The sequence below is a fragment of the Indicator indicator genome, chromosome 20 (assembly GCF_027791375.1).
Source record: "Indicator indicator isolate 239-I01 chromosome 20, UM_Iind_1.1, whole genome shotgun sequence".
NCBI classification, from domain to species: domain Eukaryota; kingdom Metazoa; phylum Chordata; class Aves; order Piciformes; family Indicatoridae; genus Indicator; species Indicator indicator.
Window position 1 is genome coordinate 18,062,784 of NC_072029.1, and position 16,074 is coordinate 18,078,857.

At 47.3% G+C, this 16,074-nt stretch overlaps 1 protein-coding gene across 1 annotated transcript; it reads left to right on the forward strand.

Moving 5' to 3' along the window:
- The first annotated feature begins 10,547 nt into the window (after positions 1-10,547).
- Positions 10,548-15,752, forward strand: LOC128973716 (solute carrier family 22 member 13-like). The gene is made up of 10 exons (XM_054390105.1): positions 10,548-10,925; positions 11,592-11,695; positions 12,205-12,359; positions 12,844-13,012; positions 13,380-13,500; positions 13,978-14,072; positions 14,374-14,588; positions 15,060-15,168; positions 15,322-15,510; positions 15,659-15,752. Exons 1-10 carry the CDS (start codon positions 10,554-10,556, stop codon positions 15,750-15,752), a joined length of 1,623 nt encoding a protein of 540 aa, XP_054246080.1. The 5' UTR covers positions 10,548-10,553.
- Positions 15,753-16,074: the final 322 nt, after the last annotated feature.

A 16,074-nucleotide genomic window follows, 5' to 3' on the forward strand; every position in this document is an offset into this window, starting at 1 on the left:
CACCACAGTGTGTCCTGTCCACAAGAATCAGAAGCTCAGGGCACATGTGGCTCACTGATAACTAACTCTCACGAGGATATTTTGAGACATGATACAAAATCACCTGGCAAGGGCTTTCCAGTATCAACAGACACACCTCTGAAAGGAACCTGTGCCACTTGGCCCTCACATGATGAAGTCAACAGCTCCAAGTCAAAGGATCCCAGAAAAGTTCATAGTAGAAACATCTTTCACAATTCTGAGCAACCAGCCAAGACCTTAGATTCTTCCAAAGCAAATACACCCTTGGACAAATCCAGCAATTATCCAGTGGGTGAAGAAAAGTCAGATCTGAAGCTCACAGGGGAAAGCAGTGTGTGCCTGCCAAGGCCTGCTGCCCAGAAGAAAGAGGACAAAAGTGGTCAAGCCTGCAGAGAGATGTTAGGTAAAGGTTTCAGGTTTGGGAAAAGCTCCTTCACTACACTCTTTGGTTCTGAAAACAAAGGCAGTGCTCCCAAGAAGGAAACAACACAAAGGAAACCCACTAAGCCCCAGTCAGCCCTTGTCACTTTGTTTGGTGACTCCTCAGAGAAGCAGCAGAGTCAAGCAGAAAAGCCTCCAAAATCCTCAGAACAAACAAATATTGACAGGCCAGAAAAACCTCAGGATCTCCTCAGCTCCTCCAACCAAGCAAAACAAAAGGCCTCCAAAACTGATCAGCTGCCAAAGCCAGGAAAGATGGAGGTCTTCCTTAAGCCTATCAAGGAGAGTTCTGGAGGCTTCTTAGACTCTACTGAGGGCAAGGAGACCAACATCCTGCTGTTAGCTCCTGGCACGGACATTTCCTGTGATGATAAACATGAGAGAACAGAACTGGACATTCATGACCAAATGCCTTTAAATACTCAGGTTTGGCGGCAATGGGACAGCTTCTGGCCCTCTATCATGCCAGCACAAGAAATCAACCAAGAAGCTGCAGTAACCTCAGAAGGTGGAACAAGCCCTCTGCATCCTCCCTCAGAGCTTATTCCTGCAGCTGATAACAGCAAAAATCTCATCAGGGAAGGAAATCATCATGATGCTCATCTACTAGAAACGCAGAAGGCTCTGAGTTTGGATGTCCAGAACACAGTGATAGAGGAAGAGGTATTTGTTTTACCAGGCAGTTCAGAAAAGTTACCCAAGGCAGCTGAGTTTCAATCAGACAATGTGGATTTTGCAGAGCACAGTAACTTGTTCTTTTCTGGAGAAGAAGATTTTCACAATACAGTGAGTAAAACCCCACATTCAGACTTGGGAAATTCAGAAGCTGAAACTCCAGCTTGGTTTGATCCAAATCTTTCAAAATTATGCCAGGAAATCTCAGCAGAAATAAAGGCTCCACTAGCACTGTGGGACACCTCCAGTCTCTCACTTCTTGCTGGACAGGATGAGATTAATAATGGAGACCCAGAAGGGATTCAGAGCTATGTACTGCTGCAGCAACTGGATCCACAGTGCCAAGCTCCAAAGGCTGCAGAAGATACATTTGAATTTGGTCTCAGTGCTGAAGGCTCAGCAAACAAATGTTTCCCTACACAAGGAGACAGTTTCCCCCCAATGTACATGGCCACCAACCATGCTTCTGAAACCTTTAATCAGGGTGTCTTTGATCCTTTCCATGTTGATTCATCCAAAATGGGCCAGGAGGCTCTTGAAGAAATTAATAGAAGCAGAAAAACATCAGGAGTTGAAGAAGATTATGGAAGTCTCTCTTCTACAGACTTACATGTGCTAGATGATAGCCCTTTAGATCAGGAGTTCTTTATATAATGGAAATAGATAAATAAATAAGGTTAAATAAAGCACCCATCCTTGCAGCACAAGGTAGGTGATATGGGACAAAAATTGCTTCATTAAATCAGTTTAAAAATCTCTCAATCCTCTGGCAGAAGACAAATTCAGCTGTGCATAGCCTGATTTATGAATGGCTTAAGGAGATAAATTTAAGATCTCTATCTTGGTCACAGTGGGTCAGCATTCCACTCCTAATAAAGAACAAGGCAAGAACTACCTTCATGGTGAGGAACCTCTAAGGAGACACCAACCAGCACAGAGTTCTCTGCAACCAAGGGTTTTCTGCAGAAGAGATTGTGTCGGTGTGAGCAGAAATTCCCCCCCCACCAACAATAACCAGGCTAGCTCAGTCTGGAAGCAAATGAAAAGCTGTATTTACAAGCAGAGTCTAAAATCTACAATGAAATGCAATGAATATGTACAAATATACAAAATTCACAACATTCACAAATATATACAATCAACAGAAAAAGCACAATCGATCTCCCTTTGCTTCCCCCCAAGGGGACCCTCCCAAAGGGGCCTCCCTCTCCCAGGAGCTTCCCCCCCAGACCCCCCTGGACAGAGAAGCAGAGTTTAGTTAGAGCAGAAAGTTGTTAACTTAGCTGCCAAGGTCAGTACGTGTTATCTTCAGCCAGAAGAGAAGAAGAAACAGCAGCCAGACAGCCCAGCAACTGCCCCCACTGCCGAACGCAGAATGTGCAGAATGCCTACTTTGTTTTGGGTAATAGTTCTTAAACATTTCTATCTATCCAATGGAAGTGTTTAGAACAATCGTTATTTTGCTTTCTTACACCCAATAGTGACTTATTTACATTCTTTCACTTTCTCTGTTCTGAACTTTGCAAGGAAAAATTAAAAAGACAGTTTCAAACCATCACAGTCCACCCCTTCTAAAGAATTCCATTGGCTGCTACTATCATTTATCTAATCTAAAATAATACCTACAACAATAGGTGAATAAAGACCATAGTCCATTCCGGCTATCTCAGATGTAGATGATTCAAAAGAGTCAAATCACAGGAAAAAACAGCAAACAATTTGTTTCCTCGCAGATGGAGCAAAGAAAGGAACAGGGACTCTCAGGTGACTCAGGGCTCTCAGGGTTCGTGCACCGTAGATCTCATGGACTCTCCTCTTGGGCGCGATGCTGTATCTGCGCAACACTCTGAATTTAACCTCTTTCAGCCAAAGTTAGATTTCTTTGTGGAATACACTGAATTTCACCATTTTCTTGCATCACCCAATAGGTGTGACCAGGACCTTCAGCAGAAACCACCCCTCGGACAGGTTTGGCCTCTCCTGAAGGAGAAAATACCCAAACAGTTTTGCCCAACAGATTCTTTTCTCTGATAACAGGAACTCTATCACCTTCTTCCTTTCGCAACAAATCTGATTGGGCAGGTCCAGCTCGATTCACTGAACCTCTACTATTCACCAACCAGGTTGCTTGTGCTAAATGTTTCTCCCAGTTTTTCAATGATCCACCCCCCATGGCTTTGAGAGTGGTTTTCAGCAAACCGTTGTAGTGTTCGATCTTCCCTGCAGCTGGTGCATAGTAGGGAATGTGGAATATCCACTCGATGCCGTGCTCTTTGGCCCAGTTTTTTACAAGATTGTTCTTGAAATGAGTTCCATTGTCCGACTCAATCCTCTCTGGAGTTCCGTGTCTCCACAGGATTTGTCTCTCCAGGCCAAGAATGGTGTTACGTGCAGTTGCATGAGGAACTGGATAAGTTTCCAGCCATCCAGTGCTTGCCTCTACCATAGTCAGCACATACTGCTTACCAGATGGAGAACGAGGTAGAGTGATGTAGTCAATCTGCCAGGCTTCACCATACTTGTACTTGGACCATCGGTCACCGTACCACAAGGGCTTGATCCGCTTTGCCTGCTTAATAGCAGCACAAATGTCACAGTCATGGATGACTTGTGTGATAGCATCCATGGAAATGTCAATGGATCTGTCACGAGCCCATCGGTAGGTTGCATCTCTGCCTTGATGTCCTGATGAGTCATGGGCCCACCGAGCTAAGAACAGCTCACCTCGGTGTTTCCAGTCAAGATCAGGATCAGGATCAGAGTTTGTGTCCACCTGGGAAACTCTTGCAGCTAGATCTGCCTGATGGTTGTGTTGTTGTTCCTCAGTAGCTTTGCTCTTTGGAATGTGAGCATCGATGTGTCTCACTTTCACTGGGATTCTCTCAATGCGAGCAGCGATGTCTTGCCACAGATCTGCAGCCCAGATTGGCTTTCCTTTCCTCTGCCAGCCATTCTTCTTCCAGTCTTTCAGCCAACCCCACAAGGCATTGGCTACCATCCATGAGTCGGTATAGAGATAAAGCTTTGGCCATCTCTCACGTTCAGCTATGTTAAGAGCTAGCTGGACAGCTTTTACCTCTGCAAATTGACTGGATTCTCCTTCTCCATCTCTCGCTTCTGCAACTCTGCGCGTTGGGCTCCACACTGCAGATTTCCATCTCCGCTTGTTCCCAACAACACGACAGGAACCGTCTGTGAACAAAGCATATCTCTTTTCATCATCAGACAGATCACTGTAAGGAGGAGCTTCCTCAGCGCGAGTTACTCTTTCCTCTGGAGGTTTTGCACAGCTTGTGCCTTCTGGCCAGTTTGTGATCACCTCCACCAAACCAGGCCTTTCGAGATTTCCCATTCGAGCTCTCTGTGTTATCAGAGCCATCCACTTAGACCAGGTAGCATCTGTTGCATGATGTGGTGAAGAACCTTTGCCTTTGAACATCCAATTCAGAACTGGCAATCTAGGAGCTAGAAGAAGTTGTGACTCAGTTCCAATCACTTCAGAAGCAGCTTTCACTCCTTCATAAGCAGCTAAAATCTCTTTCTCTGTTGGAGTGTAGTTTGCCTCTGAGCCTCTGTAGCCACGACCCCAGAAACCAAGAGGACGTCCTCGTGTTTCCCCTGGAGCTCTTTGCCATAAGCACCAGGTTGGACCACTGTCACTCGCGGCCGTGTACAGAATGTTCTTAATGTCTGGACCAGTTCGGACAGGTCCCAGACCCATTGCTTGGACTACCTCTCGCTTGATCTGGTCAAAGGCTGCTTGTTGCTCAGGACCCCATTGGAAACTGTTTCTCTTTCGAGTCACATCATAGAGAGGTTTCACAATCTGACTGTATCCAGGAATGTGCAGTCTCCAAAATCCCACTATGCCTAAGAAACGCAGAGTTTCTTTCTTGTTGATGGGATTTGCCATGGTGGAGACTCTGTTTATCACATCCATTGGGATGTGACGGCGACCATCTTGCCACCGCACTCCCAGAAACTGGATTTCTCTGGCAGGTCCTTTCACCTTGTCTCGCTTGATAGCGAAACCAGCTTGCAAGAGAATGTCAATGATTTTGTTACCTTTCTCGAAGACTTCTTCAGCAGTCTCACCCCAGACGATGATGTCATCGATGAACTGAATGTGTTCTGGAGCTCCACCTTTCTCCAAAGCATCATGGATCACTGCATGGCAGATGGTTGAACTGTGAATCCACCCCTGGGGCAAACGATTGAATGTGTACTGAATGCCTCTCCAGGTGAAAGCAAACTGAGGCCTGCATTCCTCTGCTATGGGAATAGAGAAGAAAGCATTAGCAATGTCTATGGTAGCATACCATTTGGCCTGCTTGGATTCCAGCTCATATTGGAGTTCCATCATGTCTGGTACAGCTGCACTCATGGGTGGAGTTACTTCATTCAAGGCACGGAAATCAACTGTCAGACGCCACTCTCCATTCTGCTTTCTCACAGGCCAGATTGGACTGTTGAAAGGTGAATGAGTTTTGTTGATGACCTTCTGACTCTCCAACTGACGAATCAAGTTTTGAATGGGCACCAAAGAGTCACGGTTGGTTCTGTATTGTCTGTGATGCACAGTTTGAGAAGCAACCGGCAGCTTCACATCCTCTATCTCATGTTGTCCCACAACTGCAGATTCATCTGAAAGCTCAGGTCTGATAGACAACTTCAATTTTCCTCCATCAATTTCTACAGTTGCTATTCCAAAAGCCCATTTGTAACCCTTAGGGTCTTTAAAACGCCCTTCTCTCAGAAAGTCAATTCCCAAAATACAAGGTGCATTAGGTCCTGTTACAATAGTATGTTTCTTCCACTGCTTCCCAGTTAAACTTATATCAACCTCTATCTTAAACAACTCTTGAGATCCACCAGTGACTCCCTGAATAGTTATAGATTCTCCCCCTTGATAATTTGATGGTATTATGGTGCACTGAGCTCCTGTGTCAACCAAGGCCCTGTACTTCTGAAATTTTGAAGTGCCAGGCCACTGGATGTACACATCCCAATAGATTCTGTTATCTCCATTATCCCTTACCTCCCCCTGGCAGAAGGCAGGGCACCCCTAATGGTGGGGATTACCTCCACATGTACAGCTGGCACAACGTCCAGCACCAGAATTAGGATCACTGTTGGAGCTATCAGAGTTGTTCTGGGAAACTGAGGAAGCGACAGCTACCCTCCTGGTATTGCTACCTCGGGATCTGCCCCTCTGCAGCTCCCGTAACCTCTTGAAAAGATCAGAAGTTGGTTGACCATCCCATCTGTTCATGTTCTCACCAAACTGATCACGTAGAGTTATCCAGATACTGCCACGTGATTGCCTCTGCTGTCTGTTTTGGTTTGACCTATTCTGGAATGGCCTTCTTGGAGCACGTCTGTTCCTAACAGCTGAAACTTGTATCCATCTGGAGGAAGAGGAATCAGAATCATCCCCCTTCATCAAGTTGGATATGGAGGTTTTAAATTCCTCCTTCAGCTCTTTCATGCAATTCTCAATCTTTCCAGACAAAGTTTCAATGGCTGAAACCAAAGAAGTACGTGCAAGACTATCCTCCAATTGCCTCATTTGGTCAGTGAAATAGCCAACAGTGGGAGGCACTCCACCATAATTTCTTGCCACAATCCTGCTTGCCAGAATAGTAGCATAATTAGGAGGAGCAAGCTTAATGAGCTTTTTGGCAAGGCCTGTTCCAACAGGAATTTCATCAGGATTCAGAGTCTTATGATCTCCATACATTACTTCTCTCACAGCAAACTCTCTCAGACGCTTGATTCCCTCAGCTATTGTGGTCCAAGGCTTAGGGTTCCATGGTAAATCATCTCTGCTGGGGTACCTCAGCGAGACTGCCAGTAGGAGGCGTGCCCACAGAGAAACTTTACCAATGCACTTGCCTAGGTGCCTGTCTATGCCTGTATCCTTTGAGAGCATCCCCAACTGAGAGGCCGACTTGTCGCCTACCACCAATGCTGGGGCTCCCATATCAAAACACCTGGCTAGCCAAGACAGGACTGGCTCATTATCTCCTCTGATGTAATCCTTCCTCACATGTCTAATTTCCTGTCTGGGTGCATTAGCTGACTGTATGTCATCCTCATCATCATCATCATCATCATCATCCTGAGGTCGCTGTCCCCATAATCCTATTTTAATCCTCCGTTGAATTTCTTTGAGTTCAGAGGCTCTGCCAGCAGTTGCTAATCTACCAGGGTCTACATCCTGACCTACATCTCCATCATCCATGTGGGGTCTCAAGAGGTCTACCAGAGTTTTAAGGCTAACCCTCTCTTCCTCATCAGAAGGATCTTTCTTAACGGAGGGATCCTGAGTAGAAGGACCCTCATCTCCATCTGCACCATCTCCTGCAGCATCTGCATCTCCTTTACGCTTTCTGGTTACAGTGGCCACCAAATTTACTGGCTTGGTTTTCACATTCACAGCAGAGTTGGAAGAGCAAGTAGCCTTATGTCTTTCTTGACACAGTGCTATCAGTAGCCATATGATTATTCCAAGAAGCAACAAATTTAAGATTAAGGCTAGTACAAGATATCTAGGGTACCACTGGTTCCAAAGACCCTCTGTAGTTGTAAGAGGAGTAACAAACTCATATGTGTCTGCTAGCAGATCCATAGTTGAGTTACCATAGCTTCTTAGCCCAATAAGACCATAACAGAATTCACCAACATTCAGTAACTTGTTCTTAACCCAAAGAAACGACTTATATGCCACATATCTCACAATCTTGTCTATCATGCAGGAAACAGCCCATCTGTAGACAATCACACTGATAACAGAGGAAATAAAATTACTCAAAATCCAAAACAGCTTCATTTTGCTTCCTAATCTGAGCAGAAATAAATCACAAGCAATCGAGCCCCACGTTGGGCGCCAAAAATAAAAAGTGTGTCGGTGTGAGCAGAAATTCCCCCCCCACCAACAATAACCAGGCTAGCTCAGTCTGGAAGCAAATGAAGGCTGTATTTACAAGCAGAGTCTAAAATCTACAATGAAATGCAATGAATATGTACAAATATACAAAATTCACAACATTCACAAATATATACAATCAACAGAAAAAGCACAATCGATCTCCCTTTGCTTCCCCCCAAGGGGACCCTCCCAAAGGGGCCTCCCTCTCCCAGGAGCTTCCCCCCCCAGACCCCCCTGGACAGAGAAGCAGAGTTTAGTTAGAGCAGAAAGTTGTTAACTTAGCTGCCAAGGTCAGTACGTGTTATCTTCAGCCAGAAGAGAAGAAGAAACAGCAGCCAGACAGCCCAGCAACTGCCCCCACTGCCGAACGCAGAATGTGCAGAGTGCCTACTTTGTTTTGGGTAATAGTTCTTAAACATTTCTATCTATCCAATGGAAGTGTTTAGAACAATCGTTATTTTGCTTTCTTACACCCAATAGTGACTTATTTACATTCTTTCACTTTCTCTGTTTTGAACTTTGCAAGGAAAAATTAAAAAGACAGTTTCAAACCATCACAGAGATCTTCTGCATAAACTACTGCTGAGGTTCCTCAGAGGATGTCTGCATGGCCACAGCTGTGTGACAGACCTCCAAAGAGGTCCAACCAGGAAGCAGCATTGAGCAACAGGTTCATTAACTCAAATGAGAAGAGAGGGTCATTAATGGGAAGAAACCAAAATCCTTGGCCACAAGTCAAACACAATGGGCAAAGGCAGAGCTGAAGAGGACAGGATGAGGATTTGTCTCCAAACTAGGTTTAGGTTTCTCCAGGTGCTTAAACCCACGTCATAGTCAATGGAGATTTAGCAAGTACAGGCTGGGGAGTGACTCAGCAGACAACTGCATTCAAAAGCTAACAGCTCCCTGCACCCTCTTAACTGGGCTGCCCCATCTCCACTAACTCCAGTGCAGCTTTAGGGGTCTATGGCATAGAGACAATTACATTAAGACATCCAAAGATTAAACCAACCCAAAGCACCATGCATCATTTCACCACATAGCTTGCCTACACTTTTCATAAGAGTATCTCACACCCCTCAGCGTATTTTTCCTTCAGTAGGCTGCAAAACTGCTTCAAAAAGGAGATGGTCATTATCAACCTTGTTGGATGGTGATGAGCAAAGATAAATGCAATGGCCTTGCCAAGGTCACCAAGTCAGAAGAGCAGAAGAAGAAGGGGAACCTGGGTCTGAAGAAGCCTTGAGACATGGGGACACTGTTTCATCTGCTCTCTCTGTGTAGCTGCAGTCTGACCCTGTGTAACTGCAGTCTGACCCTGTGTAGCTGCAGTGTGACCCTCCCTACCTGCCCTTTGCTGCCATAACATAAACATTATGAGAGCTCACAATCATGCTAATGATAAACATGTGCACAAGAAAGCTCAGAGTGTCAAAGCCAGAACACGAGCATTGTGAAAATCATCATGGAGCACATCACTTCACCTGTTTAATCAGCTGTCTGCAAAATAAAAGGCATGAAAATGTTAAAATGAATAGAGTTTTTTAATAAAGTAAACCAAACCCAGCCTCCCTGTCTCATCAGTGCCAAAACAGCCCTGTCTCTGTCAGATGTGCTGGAGGAATAAAGCTGCTTTGTGACTTCACCTGCTCCAAGGACTGTGTCAGTGCTCTGTGCAGGGAGACTGCTCACTCAACATCAATCAGGGAAACAGAGATGGCCTTGACAGTGATGTGACTCAGTAGATGCTGAAGTCTGTCCCACTTTGGGATGGGGCAAGACACTTGGGACAGAGGAGCTGCTGTCTCACAGCCCTGTCTGAATCCTGGCCAAGTTGTGCTTAGAGATAGAGCAATGAGACCTAAAGGCTTGCAGGGATCAAGCACTGTTCACTGAAGCAGTGGGAAGAGGCTGGCCTGCCACCTGTACCAAAGACACTCTGAGTGCCACCCCAGGCACTAGTGCATGTTGTCACTAGCACATGGGACCTGTAAATCTGACCTCTCCTTTGCCAGCTCCTTCTAAGAAAATGAAGTTTTTATGCTTCTCTTTCCTATAGGCTTTACATTTAAACCATTGATGGTAGCAATTTACTCTGTCTCTGCTTCACCACGCTTAAGTCCTCCTTTGCAGTCACAGCTTCATGTCTCAGACAAAAAACCTTGCACTGCAGCACAGCTGCATTCAGGAGGCCCGAGGAGACACTCCAGCCTGAGACAAGCTGTCCCTGCCCTCTCCCCAAGAGGGGCAATATTCTGGCAATGCTCTGCCACCTTTGTGCTGGTTCTCACAACAGGGAGGGAATTCCTGGTTACAAAGTACATGCTGGAAAACAGCAGTATGGCACCATAATGAACTAATGTGTCGATACAGGAGCTCTTTTATCACACCTGATTAGGGGTTTAGTGTTCCCAGAGTTTAAACATTAATATTTGCCTATTTAAGCAATGAGCCCTACTGCAGCCTGCCCACAGAGGTAGTCACCATGGCCGAGTTTGGAGAATTCATGAAAATTCTGGGGGAGTTTGGGCCATATCAGAAACTGGTGATATTGTTCATCTCCCTCCCACTGCTGCTTAATCCTTTCCAAATGGTTGGCCAACAGTTCATGGTGCTGGATGTGCCACACCACTGTGACACCAGCTGGATCCGTGCTGTCGGCCCCAACTTGACGGAGGAAGAGCAGCTGAACCTCAGCCTGCCCCGAGGTGCGGATGGGGCATACGAGCAGTGCCGCAGGTACTCACCGGTGGACTGGGACCTGGACTCCATCAGGACCTATGGGCTGAATGCCACAGAGGAGTGCCGCAGTGGCTGGGTGTACCCTGCAGGACAGCCACCGTCCCTGCTCACCGAGGTCTGTAACCACCTTTGGATGTGCTGGGGACGGGGAAGGAAGGGATGGGCGTGTCCTGGCCTGCAGTTTGGGAAGCCAGAGCCAGCTGAGGTGCAGTCAGCTCCAGCACTTTTTATAAGTACCTTTCTCTGAGCTGAAGCTGGAAGAAACTCTGTTTTGTAAGGACTCTTTGGGGTCCCTGAAGCCATTTCACAGGTGGCTTATGCAGAGGCTCCTCAGCAGCTGCTGCATCCCTTCCATCTCCTACTTCACTGCTCCTTTCCCAGAGAAAATATTGCTTCCTGCCCTTCTCCTTCTACCCTGTCCTACCTTTGCAGCCAAAGAAACAAGCTGCAAGGATTCTCATCCCAAGGTCCCACATGAAGTAAATCTTGCCAACTAAGAGGCTCCCTCAGGGATGCCTGGGCTGGAGGGGACCACTGTACCTTCCAGAACTTGGGAGATGTGCACCATGATGAGAAGCAACTCATATGTAGATCTCAACACTGACTTGTGTCCTACATGTACACCATGGAGGCTCATGTCCTTGTGAGTGGGTTCTCTGCTACCAGGGGTTGGAGTGAAAGCTCAGGCACCCAACTCCTGGGTCAGCCATGGACCAGAAGGGCTGTCCTCTCACAGCTGGAGTCTGTCAAGAACAAAAGCAGCTGTGTTTCCTCCCTCCAGTTTGACCTGGTGTGTGATAGGAAGGACCTGAAGGACATCTCCCAGTCTATCTACATGGTGGGGCTTGTCCTAGGAGCAATGATCTTTGGGCCACTAAGTGACAGGTGAGGAAACACAGCCACCTTCCCAGGGTTATTGCCCAGCACCCAGAGACAGCCCAGCTGAGAGTTCAGGATGTCCATGCACAGAGCACAAAATGCCCCATCCACAGCACCTGATCCCTCTGACTGGGTAAGGGCGTCTGGGGCTACCTGACATGTATGTAAATGTCTGAGGGTTGAAAAGAAAGGGAGGAAGATACAGCATTTTGGGGGGGGTGAGGGTGGGGTGGGGTGGGGTGGTCCTTCAGGAATCACAGGTCTAGCCCCAGCTGCTATCTCAGCTACCCAACGATGTCTCCAGAAACCCCAGAGTCACAGCAGCATCTCCTTTTGCCAACACTAGCATCAGGATGGGCCAAAAGTGGAGATGATGCTTTTCCTGACAAATAGAACTTTGCTCACATGGGTGTTAAATCTCCTCTGCTGTGAATGCTCCTCAAATAACATCCTACTCCACGTGGGCACTTCCCCATCTCTGTGACACCCTCTGTGTGTTACCTCTTCCTCTGCAGGATCGGCCGCCGGCCAGTCTTTTTGATCTCCATCTCCCTCCAGGGCTTCTTTGGCCTAGGAACTGCCTTTGCACCCCATCTCTATGTGTACATGGCCTTCAGGTGTGTCGTTGGCATAGCAGTGTCAGGAACTCTGATTACTTCCCTGGCCTTAGGTGAGTAGCATGACCTTGCTATGAGGCAAGGTACAAGATACAGTACCACAAGATCACAGAATTACAGAACATATCTGGTTGGAAGAGACCTCAAAGATCATCCAGTCCAACCTTTGACCCAGTACTGAAGGGTCAACACTAAACCATGTCCCTAAGTGCCAGGTCCACACACTGCTTGAACATCCCCAGGAATGGTGACTCCACCACTGCACTGGGCAGATCATTCCAGTGTTTGAGAACCCTTCCAGTGAAGAAATATTTCCTAACATCCAGGCTAAACCTCTCCTGGCACAGCTTGTAACCATTTCCTCTAGCCCTGTCACTTGTCATGAAGGAGAAGAGGCTGCCCCTCCTCACTCCAACCTCCCTTCAGGTAGTTATAGAGAACAGTAAGGTCTCCCCTCAGCCTCCTCATCTTGCATAAGAAAAAACAGTCCTGAATGCATTGCAAAGGCAGACCCTGAACCTTTGTTCTCCTTCTCAGCTACAGAATGGGTTGGTGCCTCCTCCCGGCCCAAGGCAGTGCTTATCACTCACTGCTGTTTCACCTTGGGACAGATGCTTTTGGCTGGCTTGACTTATGGAGTTCGCAACTGGAGGCTGCTGGAGATTGCAGGAAATGCTCCAATGTTTATTCTGTTTTTCTACATCTGGTAAGAAGGAGCAGGACAGAGATTCTTGAAGACATGGCAGAAGTGGGTGGAAAGGGCTGGCAGTGAGCAGGCAGCAGTGCAGGAGCAGGCTGCATCTTTCCCATTAGAGTGCTGATGCCAGAGGCACTTCTGCAGAGATCATCACATCTCCTGGGGGACCTCTGAGAGCAGCCAGTGACTTCCTTCAGTTTCTCAAATATGGCCTTTAGGGCCTAATTGCAGGCCTAGAAAACCTGACCTGAGGAGGTACATGGACTCATCCATCATACATGATGCCCATTGCCTGCTGGGTGTGATCACAAGGAGATGAGCTGTGGGGAAACTCAGCAGCTCACAGCAGCATCTCCTGATTTCATCTCCTTGGCAGTATGCTACCAGAATCAGCTCGGTGGCTGGTAACAAAAGGCAGAATAGAAGAAGCCAAGAAGGTCCTTCAGAAAGCAGCATCCTTCAACAAGTGCACCATCCCTCCAGAGCTCCTTGAGCAGGTACCTCTAATGCATGGGGAACTGCTTCTTGCCTTCAGAGACTTCCCTCTCTGCTTGGCTTTGTAGCAGTAGCTCAGCCTGCACCATTCTGGAGTCCACTTCCACTTTGGCATATGGAAAGGACTCAAATGCTTCACTGGTTTTTTCTTCTTCTGTGAGGATTGCAGGAGTATTGAGAATGAGCACAAGGTCTCTGCTTAGTCTGTGGTTTGCCATGTATAAATGCCCAGAGGACATGCCACCTCAAAGACCCCACACTGGGAAAATGTTCATCCTAAGAAACCTCTTGGTCACCAAACTGCACTGGGCACCCAGAGCACCTGCACAGGAGACCAGACCCACTGGGCTGCCTCCCTCCTAGAACAGTTTGGGGTCACAAATCTCTTCCACTGAGGCTTTTCTTTAACTGCATATGAAAAGGGAGCTAGCCATGAGTTTCCTTTGATTGGTTTGACTTTGTCTTTCTGTCTTCTAAAGTTGAAACTTGTGAAGCAGACCAAGTCTGGAAGCATTCTGGATCTCCTTTGGAAGAAGCACCTCCGGAAGGTGACTTTAATCATGTTGTTCACCTGGTAAGCCATCCCCTAGTCCACTCATTTCAAACTTCTAGGTGAAGAAAGAAGAGATTGAAGGCTGTAAAGTAATTTTGTTTGATTTTGAGAGTCATGTTTATACCTACATGTTCATCTCCTATCTTTTGTGTCTGCATAATGGACCACAACTCCTCTGGGCATGGGAAGAAGCTGATTATTTGAGATCACACTGCATTTCACAGGGATGTTACAGGTGGTGATCAGAAGCTCCACAGGGATTCTGGAGGATAAACCCTGGAAACCCCATCTGGTTCCATGTCCTGTTCAACTTGAATTTCAGGTTTGCAAACAGTCTTGTCTACTATGGGTTGAGCCTGAATGTGACAAGTTTTGGTCTGAACATCTACCTGACACAGCTTGCCTTTGGGGCAGTGGAGTTGCCAGCTCGACTGTTCTGCATTTTCCTGCTTGAACGGTTTGGGAGGAAGAAAACCCAGGCTGTGCTCCTGCTGCTGTCAGGCTTGATGTGTCTCATCATCACTGGCATCCCTGAAGGTGAATAACCTCTTTGCAAGCCAAGAGCAGAGCCAAGGCCCAGGCCCAGCCAGCTCTATGCTGATTCAGATCCACCCTCCCAGCCCCACTGGCTGTAGAGCAGGACTTGTTCCAGGGTCTGAGCTGCCTTGAAGGCCACAGCTTCCTATCTGCATGACTTTCATCTTCATCAGAGCTGTGCCTCATCCTTCCAAGCTCCTTGCCCTTGGCAGACATTGTCCATTACAGATGCTGCTAACTGGGGAAATGTCCAGGGCCTCAGAAGAAACCTGGGTTCTCTTTAACAATTGTCCAGAGGGTGCTGTGCAGGAGAGGGTGTGTTAAGGACAATTCCCAGTGGCTTTGGTGGTAGATTTTCTTGCTAAGTCCATTAGAATGGTTTGTCCCAAGAAACACCAGTGCAGAAACTTTCACTCCCAACTAAACCTTCTCCACAGAGATCACATCAGCAGTGTCTCCTCCTTCCCTCAGACCAGTCTGTGGTGATCACTGTCCTGGCCATCATTGGCAAGTTTGCAGCTACAGCCTCCTTCTCTACTTCTCACATCTATGCTGCAGAGCTCCTCCCTACAATCATCAGGTGAGGTCCCTCATGCATGAGGCTTGTTTCCACCTTGGTTGCTGGTACAGGTAGGACAAGACCTTACTTATCCCCATGGTCACATATAGTCCCGCAGGGGCCCAGGGGATGCTGAGCACTGCTCTCACCTCCTGTGTCCCCTCACTTTTGCAGACAGACTGGTGTGGGGCTGTACTTGATGTCTGCACGGGTTGCAGGGGTCTTGGCCCCCCTGATTCACCCCCTGGCTGAGTTCCACCGGGCCATCCCCATGGCCATCTTTGGGAGTCCCCCTGTGCTTGTGGGGCTGCTCTGCTTCCTGCTGCCTGAGACCCGAGGCAATGACTTGGTAGATGACATGAGGTCAGCCAATCCACAGCTGAGGTGGGTATCTGGATCTCTGAAGGAAAAATAAATGAAATTCAAAGGTGTAAATTTGATGTAAAGAGAAACATGTCAAAAAGCAGGATGGAAACAATGGCATCTCTTACTTTTTCCTCCTTGTCTTCAGCAGCAAGATTCTGGAAGATTTGTCCAAGAAAGACATCACAGAGGATGGAGAAGACTTGGAGAAGGACATATACAGAAGCTTAGAAAGCAAGTAATGAATGGACCACCATATACTAAAGGTCTAGTCTGATCCATTTGTTGTTAAAGCAAACCAATGAGGCATTGCTGTTGGGAAACTGGTCCTTCAGATGATCAACTAAGTAGTCATGGTCAGAGGCAGAGGAGACCTGGGTCACTCTGCATTTGCAAGAGACGATGCACTTCAAACTGGTCCTGAAACCCAGTCTGGAAGGCCTGGCTGTGCCACTCCTCCCCAAGTCTTTCCTGCTCCCTTGCAAACTGGTACCCGTGGAACCCTCCCTGTCGTGTTTCACAGCAATAAAGAATCCCCAGGAGAGTGGCAGCCCTGGGCAAGCC

Coding starts and splice junctions, on each gene's coding strand:
- LOC128973716 (XM_054390105.1), top strand. CDS start 10,554: ATGGCCGAGTTTGGAGAATTCATGAAAATTCTGGGGGAGTTTGGGCCA. Junction 13,501..13,977: donor CTCCAGAGCTCCTTGAGCAG/GTACCTCTAATG, acceptor TGTCTTCTAAAG/TTGAAACTTGTGAAGCAGAC. Junction 15,511..15,658: donor GACTTGGTAGATGACATGAG/GTCAGCCAATCC, acceptor CCTTGTCTTCAG/CAGCAAGATTCTGGAAGATT.